This window comes from Pelobates fuscus, chromosome 11 (assembly GCF_036172605.1).
Source record: "Pelobates fuscus isolate aPelFus1 chromosome 11, aPelFus1.pri, whole genome shotgun sequence".
Classification (NCBI taxonomy): domain Eukaryota; kingdom Metazoa; phylum Chordata; class Amphibia; order Anura; family Pelobatidae; genus Pelobates; species Pelobates fuscus.
The window spans coordinates 71,625,179-71,640,072 of record NC_086327.1 but is presented as its reverse complement, the minus strand read 5'-3'; the positions used below and the strand labels follow the sequence as shown (position 1 = coordinate 71,640,072).

Here is a 14,894-nt window from a genome sequence, read left to right as displayed (position 1 = left end):
GTAGCTCCCTCCTTGTAATAAACTGAACGAACAAACTAACACTGATACACAGTGTTAGTTTGTTCATCTGATTTTTTCTATTCATTCATTCATTCGTCTGTCTGATGAATGAATGAATGAATGAATAGATTAAATTCCCGTTCGCATGTCCAGGTGTTTCACTGGGCATGTGCGGGAATCTCACAGTCTGTGTAGTGTGGGTAGATGACGTGTCCCACAGGGACTTCACCTAACCACACAAAGATGGCGGCGCCCTGAATATAGATCGGGGCAGAAGATAAAGAATTAAAAAGAGGTAATGTGGGGGGCATTTGGGGGTGACTAGGGGGTCGATTGGATGTAGAGGAGGCGGGAGGGGGGTTAAAAAAAAAACGGGATTCGGCATGACAGTGCCGCTTTAACTCCTAAATGACAGTGAATTGAGCAGTGAAATTGCAGGGGAATGATCTATACACTAAAACTGCTTTATTTAGCTAAAGTAATTTAGGACCATAGTGTTCCTTTAATTAAGCTACATTTGTTTTGATGACTATAGTGTCACGTTAAATATTTATTGTTTAAAAGTAATTATTGAAATACGAGATACGTCTAAAAGTATCAATAATTCGTTAAAATATCTATAATCGCAGAGTTAAGCTACTTTAAAAGTAGTAACAAGGGGGCGGGGCCGGACCAGCATGGCGGACGGTCGCAACTTGCAGGAGCTCCACAGCAAACTACCTGCCCAAGCACCAAACCGAACCTTCTGCCGCTCACCACTGGACCCCAAAAGCGACTTGCCCTTCACAGACAACGGCATGAGGGTTCCAGTCCAAAAAATCGGGATGCCGGCTGCCAGGGTCCATGACGAGCGATTGCGGCCTTGCGGGGAGTACGGGCGGGTGAGGCGGCCGCTCACCCGTCCCGGATCTTCTCACCCAGCGGGACCACACAGAGCTCCGCTTCCCCCCCTCGGGACCGGGGGGGATATCCTGGTCCATACTCCACCGCTTACAGGGCGGATGGCCCCCAGCGGACGACGCAACAGAGCCACGGAATATACTCAGACGCACGAAATGGCGGACTCACACACCCGTCACAACCAAGCACAGAGACTAACAACTCAAAGCAGGCAGGAGCCCCAGGGGAGCCTAGAGGCTAAGCTTGAAGCCATCATGGAAGCCTTCTGGGCGAAATTGGCAGCAAAAGCTAAAGGTCCCCAACGATACCCCCCAGCAACAGCCCAGTGGAGGGCAGCCCAAAATGGCCGCAGATCACATAGCGGCATCACACAGTGCCCAGCACCTGCCATGAGCGGCAAACACCCCCACGGGACGGGAGCCACAAAGCGGACAGCTCGCAAAAAGAGACCAAGCAAACGGAACAAACCACCCACACCTACTAGCCGCCATCTAGGGAGACCAGCGCTGACAGCGGAGAGGCCTACACAGTGGCGCTCAAGCAGACTACGGGACGCCGCAAAATGCAGACCGAAACAGAGGAAGGTATCGACTATGACCAACATTGCACCCCCTGTGACCACTCGGTCCCACTGGCTCCCACATGTGTTCCAGACCCTGAGGGACTGTCCAACAGATCACCAACGTCTCCCGGTATCAGGAGTCGGCTGAACCTGAACTGAACATACAGCTCGTGCCTAAGCTGCCAGACCTGATATATACTAATAGCAGCCACTTTACCTGACTGTGCAAACGGTTTACCTTGTTCGTTTACAAGCACAGATGTCCTAGCTAGAGACTTCTGAGTTACAATGTCTATCCCTCTGCAGAAAGTTTCACCATAACCAAATATGTTTATATGTTTATTCCGTCTAAAGAGTTATGCAAGTGAAAAAGCCTACATTGAGATATAGTTAGTGATTAGAGTTCTCTTTTAGTAATTAAAATGTTCGAGCTAGCATATAGGTCCGGCGCTCTGATGCCCCCTGGTGGATCACCTTACTTAAGCTTATGGGAACATATCGTTTAACATTTAATTTCTTCTATTAGTATTTGTATAAGCCTGTTTTATAAGCCTGTTTTACAAGCCTGATATATGAGCATGTTTTATAAGCCTGAGATATAGGCCTGAGATATAGGCCTGAGATATAGGCCTGAGATATAGGCCTGAGATATAGGCCTGAGATATAGGCCTGAGATATAGGCCTGAGATATAGGCCTGAGATATAGGCCTGAGATATAGGCCTGAGATATAGGCCTGAGATATAGGCCTGAGATATAGGCCTGAGATATAGGCCTGAGATATAGGCCTGAGGTATAGGCCTGAGGTATAGGCCTGAGGTATAGGCCTGAGGTATAGGCCTGAGGTATAGGCCTGAGGTATAGGCCTGAGGTATAGGCCTGATGTATAGGCCTGAGATATAGGCCTGAGATATAGGCCTGAGATATAGGCCTGAGATATAGGCCTGAGATATAGGCCTGAGATATAGGCCTGAGATATAGGCCTGAGATATAGGCCTGAGATATAGGCCTGAGATATAGGCCTGAGATATAGGCCTGAGATATAGGCCTGAGATATAGGCCTGAGACATAGGCCTGAGACATAGGCCTGAGACATAGGCCTGAGACATAGGCCTGAGATATAGGCCTGAGATATAGGCCTGAGATATAGGCCTGATGTATAGGCCTGATGTATAGGCCTGATGTATAGGCCTGATGTATAGGCCTGATGTATAGGCCTGATGTATAGGCCTGATACGTAAGCCTGATATATAGGCCTGATATATAGGCCTGATATATAGGCCTGATATATAGGCCTGATATATAGGCCTGATATATAGGCCTGATATATAGGCCTGATATATAGGCCTGATATATAGGCCTGATATATAGGCCTGATACATAAGCCTGATTTAAGAGCATGTTTTATACGCCTGTTTTTTCAAGCCTGTTTTGTTTCGTTTTAAATATACAAAAATGTGCATTGTCTATTCAAGCCACATTACAGTATATGTATGAACGCGTAAAATCTGGCAGACTGCTGTTGTGGCACTTGTCGGCATAAATGTGACTTGTCTCACAAATGCACAATAAAATAAAGAATTTAAAAAAAAAAGTAGTAACAAAAATAGGATCCAACTTGGTTTCAGAAACACCTCTATTAGATCTTATAAACACTACCCTTAATTCTCTGCTGATGCATATGTGCGCAAGTTTTTATATTCTGTTTTGTGGTGTTTTGTATTTTAACTTCTTTTTGCATTTCCATCATTCCAGATGAAACAAAGCAATATTTGAAACCATCCAATGAAGAATGCCTTTACCCAGGAATAACTACATTAAGAAACGGGTATGTAAATCGTAAAAAATTCTATATTCGAGGCATTTAAAGTGGCTCTTTCACCTCAAACTTGCCATTCTCCTATTGTTTCCTCATTTATGGATGCCTTACCCTTGGAGGCTACACCAGAAAAATGTTGGCCATGACAGTCTGTGTCTGTCAATTGGAAGCAGCTTTGGAGGCTTCTCTTTTGAATTGTATATGTTAAGCTGTGATCTTGTGAGAGCAGCGATCTGTGCTTCTTATGGTTTGTAAGTGTGCTTCCCCCCTCACCCCCCCCCCCATTTTATTTTTTTTATGCTGAAGTGGTATATACATTTAAGACCGTCAGTGCTCGTTAAAGGAACACTATCTGGTCAGGAACACAAACCTGCATTCCTGACTCTATAGTGTTAAAACCACCGTTTAGGTGGCTTGCCCCCATTAGCCTCCTTAAAAAGTAATACAACTTGCCTTATTTTCAGCGCCGCGTGGGTCTGTCGCGACCGGCCCTGCCCCCTGTCTGACTCCTTGCTGACATCATCAGAATTTATGAATTTTAGTTAGTCTAATGCTTTCTCTGAAAAGGCAGTGTTTGCATGAAAATGTCTGCCTCGAATGATTATACTCACCAGAAAAAAATTACATTAAGCTGTCGTTGTTCTGGTGACTATAGTGTTCCTTTAATATTGCAGAAGTGTTGAGCAATCAGTATAATGACAGTTTTATTCACTACAAGCCAAGAAGCATGCCACCTACACCTCTACCACAGGTTTTACTCTAGTTCAAGTGAAGTGTGTACCCCAAATGCCACATAACCTAACATAACTTGGCAAATTCACTGGGTATCTTTTAGCCCAGCTCAGCTTTTGGACCGATAACTTGTTTACAACAGCCACCAAAATAAAATATAGATGCAGCTGTGTAGCTTCCTGCAACCCTCAGTTAAAAGAACACTTTGACTTGTTACCTGGGGTGTGCTAAGTACCTGTGCAGGACTTGGCTCATGAGCTGAGAGCAGTCAGGTGACTAGTGGTGACTTTAGGAACAATAGATATGATATCACAATTGGTGATAAAAACATATATATTTTTTTCCTGCATCTTGCTCTTTAATCACTGCTCTGCCTCCCATGTCTGGAGTCAGCTGGGTTGCACAAGCAGTACATTGGTAGACATATGGGGAATATGACACACTAGTCATATTTCCTGTGTCTCTATTACTGTGCTAGTTCCGACTGAAACTCACTGAGCGGGAGGGAGAGCATAGAGTAGCCACAGGGCAGCACCATGGGGGAGGAATGGCCCCAGCAGTGGGACATTGGAGCTCAAGGTTGGCAGTATGCTGTCTGTTCTCCTTAACATTGCAGCCTTTACACCAAAAGCAAGCCACCACAGGCCCTGCATACTGCCTTCGTCCCATCCCCTAGATGAAGACAACATTAAAGGTACTGGTAGGGGAGCCAGTATCTTCTAAACTGTGTGTATGCCTGCATCTCTTTTTCTGTGTCTGTCTCAGAAAACAGTCATTAAAAAAAAATAAAGACAATCACTGCCTATGCATATTTGTCTCCGTTTGTGTGACTGCATCTTTTTGTAAAAAGTTTTTTTTTTTTTTTTTAAATGGGCAAGTAGTACTAGTATTAAAAGAACACCTGCATATAGAGATGCGAGTTATACTGTAGGCACCCAGACCACTTCAGCTCATTGAAGTTGTCTGGGTGCAAACTTCCATCACGCTTAACTCTGCGCATGTAATAAACTGCAAAAATTACCTGCTAGGGTTAACTCCTCCTCCTAGTGGGTGTCTTCCAGACAGCCACTAGAAGGACTACCAGAATTTGGTCTGTTATCTGATGCTGGACATCCTCCTACGATTTGCAGGTGCTAGGTGTACCTGTGTATTGTGTCGTTTTTCTCTAAGGCATTCAACCCAGGGGCTGCAGCTCACATAGTTACATAGTGTATTATCTTGTGTAGCCTATGGGCATGCGAGGGGCACTATGAGGCTTAATGTGGGCGTAGCAATTATAGTCGATATAGTGTGTTTAGGTGTAGTAAGGCTAGATTATGCGCAGGCTGGTCCGCCGGTCTGTCACTGCTTATGTGTTCTCACGTTTGGCTGTGTGCTAAGAGGTTTATGTGTATACTTGGGCTAGTGAGGTCTTCATTTCTGAGTGGGCTGCTTTATCTATTGGTGTGTGTTGTTTCCCATAGTACATTGCGGAGTAATCATATTAGGTAGCGTTAAAGTAAACAACATTAGCAAAATAGAAGTGAAACATTAAAGGTTTAAAGTCACAGATGAGAACCATGAACTCAGCGGTAATATGGTCGGTCAGGCCCTCTGCGCTTTAAATGCGGTGGAGGACTAGGTGGGGGCCCCGGATGGCTGGAATGCTTGAACTTTGGCCATGTTCCAGAAATGAGGGGGCTGTTGTCTCGGGGCTTGGATGGTGCTTACCAGGTTCGTCTGTGCACGGTCAGCACTGAGTCTATTTCCGCTGCGTCTTTCAGGCGGGTTGTTGCGCCCCCATGGGAGATAACCAGGCTCCTGGGAAATGCCCATCGATATGATATAGAGTGTTGAATAATGCTTTCCTATGGGGAAATTGTAATGCGAGCGAGGCTATTACCACGCATGCGCATTAGGTCCCCCCTGCCGGCGGCACTGGTGGGTAGGAGCGTGGGCGGAGCTGAACCATCTGCGATGGATTCAGGTAAGTGACTGGGGGGGTATTACCCCTTCAGCGACGTGGTAGGGGACCTTTACAGAGAGGGTAGCTATAGTGCCAGGAAAACAAGTTTGTTTTCCTAGCACTCTAGTTTCCCTTTAGTGTAGCTAAAAAAAAAAAAGCGTAAATATAATGTGACCAGCAATGTAGCACACTTGCAAGGATGTATCCAGGCCAGGCTCTCGGTATAAACGCTGTGGGTTATGCAGGCTACCTATTGACTTTTGTTAATCTTCTTACTGGGTCTTCCACATCAAGTTAGGGGTCTCAGTTTTGCTAAATTTTTCTACAAAATAAAGTTATTGGTTAGGAAAAACTGTATACCTTTTAAGTATTGCCTAGGATTATAGGGTGGGAAAAGCACAATCTTCATCATGGCCCCTGTTCATAAACATTGGCCGAAAAGGGGAGTTTTTACATTTAGGTTATAGTAAATGTTAATCTTGTTCTTACCATTTAAGTCCCTTTACCTAATACATACTTATTAATGTGAGAATATTTTGCAGTATACATTATGAACTTTGAACACCGATGGAACTGTACATATCATAGTCAGATGTATCTCAGGAAGTGACAAGGTAAGTGCATGCTATGAGTATGTTTGAATGGGCCAACATTTTGAATTAAAGCATTTTGTTTCCTTGTGATATTCACTATTCCATTGTATTTTGAGCTGTGATTAACTTATTACATTGGATAAAAAGTGCACCGTGCAGTATGTCATCATTATGTTTTTTTTATGATGTATAAAAAAAAAAAATCAGTTTTGATGATATAACTGTTAGTATATTCATATTTACATTTTGGTACATTCAATTAGTATATTATAATTATGTATTGGCATTTGTATAGCAACAGATTCCACAGTACCAATTATAGAAAGTGTATATACTCAAACAAGCTTACTTGAGGATTTGAAGTGGGCAAGACACCTAACTATATGTTTTTGCCTACTTCAAATCCTCAAGGACACTTACTGGTAAGGTGGTCTGACTGGGATTCAATCCTGAGTTTCTCTGTGCTGAGGCAGTGATATTACCACTGCTTCTTATTTCATGAAGAATAGCTTTTGGACTATAATGTATCGTAATTAGAAAATTACCCATAGATTTTCATTATTTTTTTTTTCAAAACCTAAAAATTTTTTTGGGGGGGGATGTGTGTCTGTGCCCGCATGTGCTGGCTGCTGGTATTGTGTCGTTTTTCTCTAAGGCATTCGACCCAGGGGCTGCAGCTCACATTTCATAGTGTATTATCTTGTGTAGCCTATGGGCATGCGAGGGGCACTATGAGGTTTAATGTGGGCCTAGCAATTATAGTCGATACAGTGTGTTTAGGTGTAGTAAGGCTAGATTATGCGCAGGCTGGTCGGCCGGTCTGTCACTGCTTATGTGTTCACGTTTGGCTGTGTGCTATGAAGTTTGTGTGTATACTTGGGCTAGTGAGGCCTTCATTTCTGAGTGGGCTGCTTTATGGTTTTCGCTCCTCTATTGGTGTGTGATGTGTCCCATAGTACATTGCAGAGTACTCATATTAGGTAGCGTTAAAGTAAACGTCAACATTAGCAAAATAGAAGTGAAATATTAAAGTTTTAAAGTTTAAAGTCACAGATGAGAACCATGAACTCAGCGGTAATATGGTCGGGCAGTCTTTTTGGCTTATTTTCCCGTGCTCCCATCCGGATCTCAGGTACCCATCGCGTGACGGCCGGCCCTCTGTGCTTTAAATGCGGTGGAGGACTAGGTGGGGGCCCCCGGATGGCTGGAATGCTTGGACTTAGGCCATGTCCCAGAAGTGAGGGGGTTGTTGTCTCGGAGCTTGGATGGTGCTTACCGCGTTCGTTGGTAGTCCCAGCGCGGTCAGCACTGAGTCCATTTCCGCTGCGTCCGTCAGGTGGGTTGTTGCGCCCCCATGGGAGATAACCAGGCTCCTGGGAAATGCCCATCGATATGATATAGAGTGTTGGCGGAGAGTGGCTGTCAGTGGCTTGAGCCGGCTTCTCCATATCACTGTGGGCCTGGACAAGTCTTAAGATAAAAGGATAAGGTGGCATTTTCAAATGTGTAGTTTGCTTTGTTTCTCACGGCTTCCATAAGGGTCAGTTGGGCTGACCGTGTTCGTAGCTGTAGGATGACATCCCGTGGGATATCTGCTAGTGCTTTGGTGGCTCTCGGGATGCGGTAGGTCCCATCTATCTCAGCTAGGCGTGTTTGTTGTGGTGAGAGCAGGGAGGTGAGCAGTCTCCCGACGTAGTGTGTCAGGTTACCTGAGGCCACAGTCTCCGGGATACCCCGGATTTTTACGTTTCTGCACCTGTGACGGACTTCAGGTGCGTCTAGGCGGCTGGTGAGTTGAGACTGGTCGCGCCGTAGCTCCGTGTTTTGGGCTTCAAGTTGAGTACATCGGGCGACGAGGTCCTTCGTATCTCCCCCTGTTGTTTTGACATGCCCCTCCAATGCTTGCATTTCTTCTCGCAGTGTGCCAACATCTGCGGCAAACATTGTGCGGAGGTTGCGGAGCAAGGCTTTAATATCTCCCTTTGGAGGGAAGCTCGCTATCCTCATTGGAGGAAGGGACGTGTAAGCCCCCTGAGCTCGGGAACTCATCCAGCTCATCCATTGCTTGGTCCTCATCCATTGCTTGGAGGAGGCCAATGCTGTGTTGCCATGTGTTTTTTTTTTTTTGGGGGGGGGGGGGGGGGCGCGGCGTGGTTTGGGGCCTGTGCGGGTCGGAGGAGAAGATCCCCGATGTCTCGTGCCCCTGTCTGTCTCGAGGTTCCCTGGCGTTTTGACTTCCCCATCTCGCTGTGACCCTATAGTGGCTGAGGTTGGAGTGGTTTAGGTGGTTAAATCGCTTATTTCTGGGGAGCTCTGCTGGCACCAGTCTGTTCTGTATGGCTGTTGGCTCCGCCCCCCGCCTGTGTCTTTTTAAGTCACAAACTCCTGCGGAGTGGATGAAAGTTCTGGGTCTTATGGTAATTTTCTCCAGACAGTGCCTAGAAGAGTCTAGTTTCTGAACTTTCAATACATTTTCACAGACATATTTCCCAGCATGTATACCATTGAACATGCACTGGCCCATATTTGTCCGGTGGATAGCTGTGCAGCATTTTTCCTGGAAAGTTTACAATGGCTTTTGAGCTGTCTCATATTTTGTTTTGTGTGCTTCCCTTATTCATCATCCCTCCCCCCCACCCTTTTTCCAATCTGGTTAAAGTAGACTTCTGTATTTACTTGTACAGGAGATGGTAGTTACTTATTTTTGTCCAAAAGCTGGAGACCATTTCATATTATTGATGTGAATAGGACCTTAAAATATTATGTGAAGGCTACTAAGTCGTTCATGAAAGTATGACTACATGTTTGTAAATTTTTGTGGTCTGAGAAAAGATGCCTTGTAACCTATGATACAGTGGACTTATTCTTGGTCTATTAAGCTGGTGCCTGACTCATTACTGTCCATTCTATTACAGCTGTGGCTTCTCTATGGGACTATTATCGTGAGGCATCAGGAGGTCACTGAAGCTTCAATTTTTTGGAGGTTAAATTTTATTGTTTTGGTGTATTTGCATTTACTTTCACTTTGCTTAGCTGGAAAGTTTGCTTATACATTATGTATTCCATGGACCAGATTTAAAGTGAAAAATGAAACGTGCTTACCAATAGATCACTTGACATTTGTGTGGTCACTGTTCATGTGGCCCTTGTCTGTTTTGAATCCTTAGGTTGCTTGATGAATTTACTTATGAGTTTCTTTGGTTTCCTACCTATGTCTGTGCTTGCATGCATGGCTAAATGTTTACCTGGGTATTTCGTTCCTGTGCGATGCGCTGGAAGTAAAATGTGTGCCAAACCTTCTGGAATAGGTGTTTACCGCTTTATCTCAAGAGAAATTGCTTCTACTGAACCAAGACCGCACAGATGAAAATGAATTTATTGAGAAGTATAGATTTTGTTTTTGTTCTGAGAGGCAGTCAAAATAACTGGTTTAGGTGAATCTATGTTGACTTTTTTTGGGGGGGCAACTTATTTTAAAAGAGCTGAACTTAATCTAATTGTCTCTCTTCTTTCACCCAGGTTTTTTAAAAATGGTTGGAGGACAGCAACTGGAAATGTGTGATATTCAGACATCTGCATTACAACTTCAGCCACCGGTGCAATCTGCAGAAATAAGTGATAATCAATATGAGTGCCACGAATGTGGCAAAGTATTCAAATGGTCTTCTAGGTTGATCCATCACCAAAGAACTCATACTGGTGAACGACCTTACAAATGCTCTGAATGCCCAAAGGCATTCAAAGGCTCTTCTGCACTACTTTATCATCAAAGAAGCCATACAGGGGAACGTCCTTATAAATGTACAGACTGCGATAAAGCTTTTAAACGCTCTTCACTTTTGCAGATCCACCAGAGTGTTCACACAGGATTAAAGTCCTTTAAGTGTAACATTTGTGGAATGTCTTTTAAATGGTCCTCCCATTACCAGTACCATGTAAGGCAGCATACAGGAGAGAGACCATATAAATGCAATGTCTGTGATAAGGCTTTTAAGAATTCATCTAGTTTAAGACGACATAAAAATATTCATACAGGAGAAAGACCTTATGTTTGCAATGTGTGTGGAAAAGCTTTCACACAGTCTACTAATTTGAGGCAACACCAGCGCATTCACACTGGGGAACGTCCATACAAGTGTAATGAATGTTCCAAATCTTTTACACATTCTTCCAACCTTTTGCTCCACCAACGCACGCATAGTGGAAAGTATACACATAAATGTGACTTGTGTAGTAAAGTTTTTATTTCAGATTCTTTTTTGCAAAAGCATATGCAATCTCATACTATTGAGCAAGCATTTGTACAATCCGATTCGGAAGTATTCTTGACTACTGCAGCAGCAATGGAGACTGTGGAAATGCTTTTTAAATGTGCAGTCTGTGATCTGACATTTAAAAATGAAGATTTGCTTGTGAGTCACCAACAAAGTCACGTGGAAGAGCAGACATATTCTTGTACAACATGTGATAAAATATTCAAAAATTCCTCAGCATTTTCTCGCCATCATCATTGTCAGGCCAGTGAAAGACCTTACAAGTGTTCGGTTTGCGAGAAAACCTTTGTACAACTACCCAATCTGCTTGTACACCAAAGAACCCATACAGAAGAGCAACAACTAATTCAAACTGAAGCTGAAGTCACATGTCCGCAGTCAACTGAGGTAGTTCAGCCTTCCAGTGTTACAGGTACAGCAGAGGTGGTTGATCGCCCGTACAAATGTACAGAGTGTGGTAAAGCTTTTAAAGGATCTTCAGGACTTCGTTATCATATGAGGGACCATACTGGAGAACGACCATACAAATGTTCAGAGTGTGGTAAAGCTTTTAAACGCTCCTCATTGTTATCTATTCATCAACGGGTGCATACTGGTTTGAGAGCATTCAAGTGTGCAGAATGTGGCTTAACTTTTAAATGGTCCTCCCACTATCAGTACCACCTCAGACTACATACAGGTGAGCGACCCTATAGTTGCACCGACTGTGGCAAATCATTCAAGAACACATCCTGTCTTCGTCGACATCGTCAGCTACACACTGGTGAGCGCCCATTTGCTTGTTTAATGTGCGGCAAAACATTTACTCAGACATCCAATCTGCGTCAGCATGAAAGGACACACACTGGGGAAAGGCCCTACAAGTGTGAAAAATGTGACAAGACTTTTACTCATTCTTCCAACTTACAATTGCACCAGCGCACACACTCCACTGATAGACCCTTTAAGTGTTCTATTTGCGACAAAGGGTTTGTTATGTCCTCTTACCTGCAACGACATTTACGCACTCATGTAGTTGCAAGCACAACCAGGTTACATACTTTACATGAGTCCCAGGAAATAAAAATTACCCCGAACTCTGAAGGAGTGCAGTATATACCTACTATACCAGCTCAACTAAATCTTGAAATTGGAAACCAACCTAGACCATCTGCTTCACAAACTTTTTTCTTGGTGCAAGCAATGCAGCATAACACACCCAGATTTATATTGTTGCCCAGCTGTCAGCTATTGCAGTCTGAGCAAAACACTCCCATAGTCTCAGATACTTCCAATCTGATTGTGTTGCCAAATAATGCACAGCAGCCATGTAAACGTAACTTGCCCAAGTTGAAAAAAGCTTCTGCGCCTAGTAGCTTTGATATTAAGCAGAATGTCCTGGTTTTCCCAAATGCTCAGCCTCTTCAAAACATTCAAGTTCAGACTAGCCAGGGATCTCCTAAAGCGCAGACTATATCCCTTGGGCAAAATGTTATTGTACTGCAGAATGTCATTGGTCAGAGTCCTCAACTATTCTCAGCAGCACAGATAACCAACAGTTCTGCCTCGGAGAAGATCTCAAGCATACAGACCCTATCATTACCTAGTACAAGAGACCCAACTAGTGACAGTCCTCAAATCTTATGTCGCTCTCAGGAAAATTCAAATATTCAACTCCAAGCTGCATCATCTTTGCAAGATATATCCACTACACATGCATTAACTACCCCCCAAGATATTCCAACTATACGACTCCAAACAATATCTAGTACACAAGGAGGCATTCAGGTACAAACAATACCAGAAACAGAAAGTGGAAACGAGAGACAAAAATTGATTGTAGTGCAGAATTCTTCAGGGGAACAGCTACTTAGCCCTGCAGTTAACTTGCAGTCCATTGAAGAAACACAAGATGTTCGATTTGAAGCACTTCAAGCTGAAGAGGGTCTGCAGAATGTACTTATACTACAAAATGCCGACGGAGAGCAGACACGGCTTTGTGTACAAGAAATGGAAAATATTCAAAGAATGCAAGATATACATAATATCCAAATCCATCCCATGACTCATTTACAAGAGTCAACTACTAGTGTCCCAGGGGGTCAAAAAGTATTTATTATTCAGAGCTCTGCAGGGGAGCAAACGTTAGAAGTAATGGACAATTTTAGTGGTGCTCAAAATATGCAGATTCTAGATAACATACAGGGGTTGCCAGGTGGGCAAAACACAAATATGGTACCAGCTAACTCAAACCATAACACTGTGCGCCTGTTGCAAAACGTTCATTTGAGTTCACCATCAAATGGGCAAGGATGTCAAACCATTGAAAACTTGCATAATTTACAGAACATACAATCAACATGTGCTGAAACACAAAACATACAAACTTTACAGATAGTACAAAAGAATCCAGAATCAGAATTACAGCAAAGTCTGTCCTCTATTCAATTTCTGCAAACTGTGTCTAAAGTACAACTTGTTCACACATTCTAATTACAGGGCCATTTCAATACAGTAGTGGTTTTGGTTCAAGGAAGCCATGAGTAAAGTACCTCATTTTTGTCTGTTTGAAAAAAGTTTGACAAAAACTGCAGAATTTTCTGGCACCCTAAGCAAACCCTCAGAATGAAGCCATTCTATTCCTCATTATCGCAATTTCTCCATGCTGCATGACCATATCCTTCATACATATATGTTGATAGTTATTGACAATGAGGTTGCAAGATGGGCATAGTATGCCAGAATATTCACTGTTTTTTGTCCAACCACTTAAACAGTTTGATAAAATTGAGGGCTTTCTATTCTCCTGCCAGTTTAAATACTCCAAAAAGCTATCGCTCTTTTCATGCTTGGTGAAATCCCTTATCGTTCGGGGGTGCATGCAATGGTAGTTGGTTATAGATGGCAATAGGGTTGCCTTTAACACACTTCTTCCTCTGGCATTATGGATGCTGGGTAGTAGAATGGCAGTATTTAAGAATATGCAACCGCAATTTAAAAAAAATCAATAAAAAAAATCAAGAGACTGAGGACAGTGATCATGGCTATATTAAAATATTTACAACTAATTGTCATTTAATTACAAAATGTAATAAAACAATTTCAAGCAGCCTGTAAATGCCAGTTCATTTAAGCTGCTCATTCACTTTGGTGAAGTTAATGAAATGCATCTTGATGCAAAGAGCACCCATATAAAACAGCAGTTCTGAACAACAGCACATATTATGGTTAAAAAAAATAATAATTATATATATATATATATATATATATATATATATATATATATATATCCATATATCCATAACATGTCTACTAGAGTACCTCAATATCTCTAGAGATACTAAGGTACTCTAGTAGACCTGTTATGGATATATGATATATATATTTATTTATTTATTAAATATATATTATATATCTCATGTGGATGAGTTGATAAATCACCAATAAGAGGGACAGAAATACTTTCATCCTTTTATTACACCCATACCAAATCTTATCAAATTGTACTGGCTGCCCTCAATGTTCTGATTGGCAGTTATTGATGGTCCTGCAGCTTAAGTCATTAGGTATCTACAGAGATATTAAAGTACTCTAGTAGACTTGTTATGTGTGTGTATGTATATATGTGTGTACTGCTGTTTTATATGGGTGCTCTTTGTTGGAATCTGTGTGCGCTTTATAAATAGCAGTAATAAATAAATAAAGATGCATTTCATTATATTCTGGACATATATATATTATACACACAGCTAGTGAACATCAGCTTTACTGTTAACTCTTTTATGTTGGAAATGTCTCCCACGGTGCTCATTATAACTTATGAAAAAAAAGAAAAGCATAAATATTTTGAATAAGGGAAAACACCTACAGTCAATTGGACACTAATTTAACCCCGTAAGCACACAACTTCAGAAATAAGAGAATCGTGACGGAATATTTCCGTCATGTGTCCTTAAGGGGTTAATTTAAAGGATCACTACAGTGTCAGGAAACAAACTTGTTTTCCTGACACTATACAACCCTCAGGGCCCCCCCACCATCAGGGCCCCTTCAGTTACTTACTTTAACCCCTTAAGGACCAAACTTCTGGAA

General features: G+C 42.7%; 1 protein-coding gene across 2 annotated transcripts in view; it reads left to right on the top strand.

Annotated features, from left to right (window-relative positions):
• The window catches only part of LOC134576710 (zinc finger protein 628-like), a 39,473-nt gene extending 25,445 nt beyond the window's left edge, over positions 1-14,028 (top strand). The window contains exons 2-4 of one of the 2 annotated variants that reach the window (XM_063435425.1): positions 3,216-3,288; positions 6,499-6,574; positions 10,069-14,028. In XM_063435425.1, the coding sequence (XP_063291495.1) occupies positions 10,080-13,295 (3,216 nt within the window). In that variant the 5' untranslated portion in view covers positions 3,216-3,288; positions 6,499-6,574; positions 10,069-10,079 and the 3' untranslated portion in view covers positions 13,296-14,028. Of the gene's footprint in view, positions 1-3,210; positions 3,289-6,498; positions 6,575-10,068 lie in introns of those variants that run through there. The other variant, XM_063435424.1, reaches the window with a different exon arrangement.
• Positions 14,029-14,894: the final 866 nt, after the last annotated feature.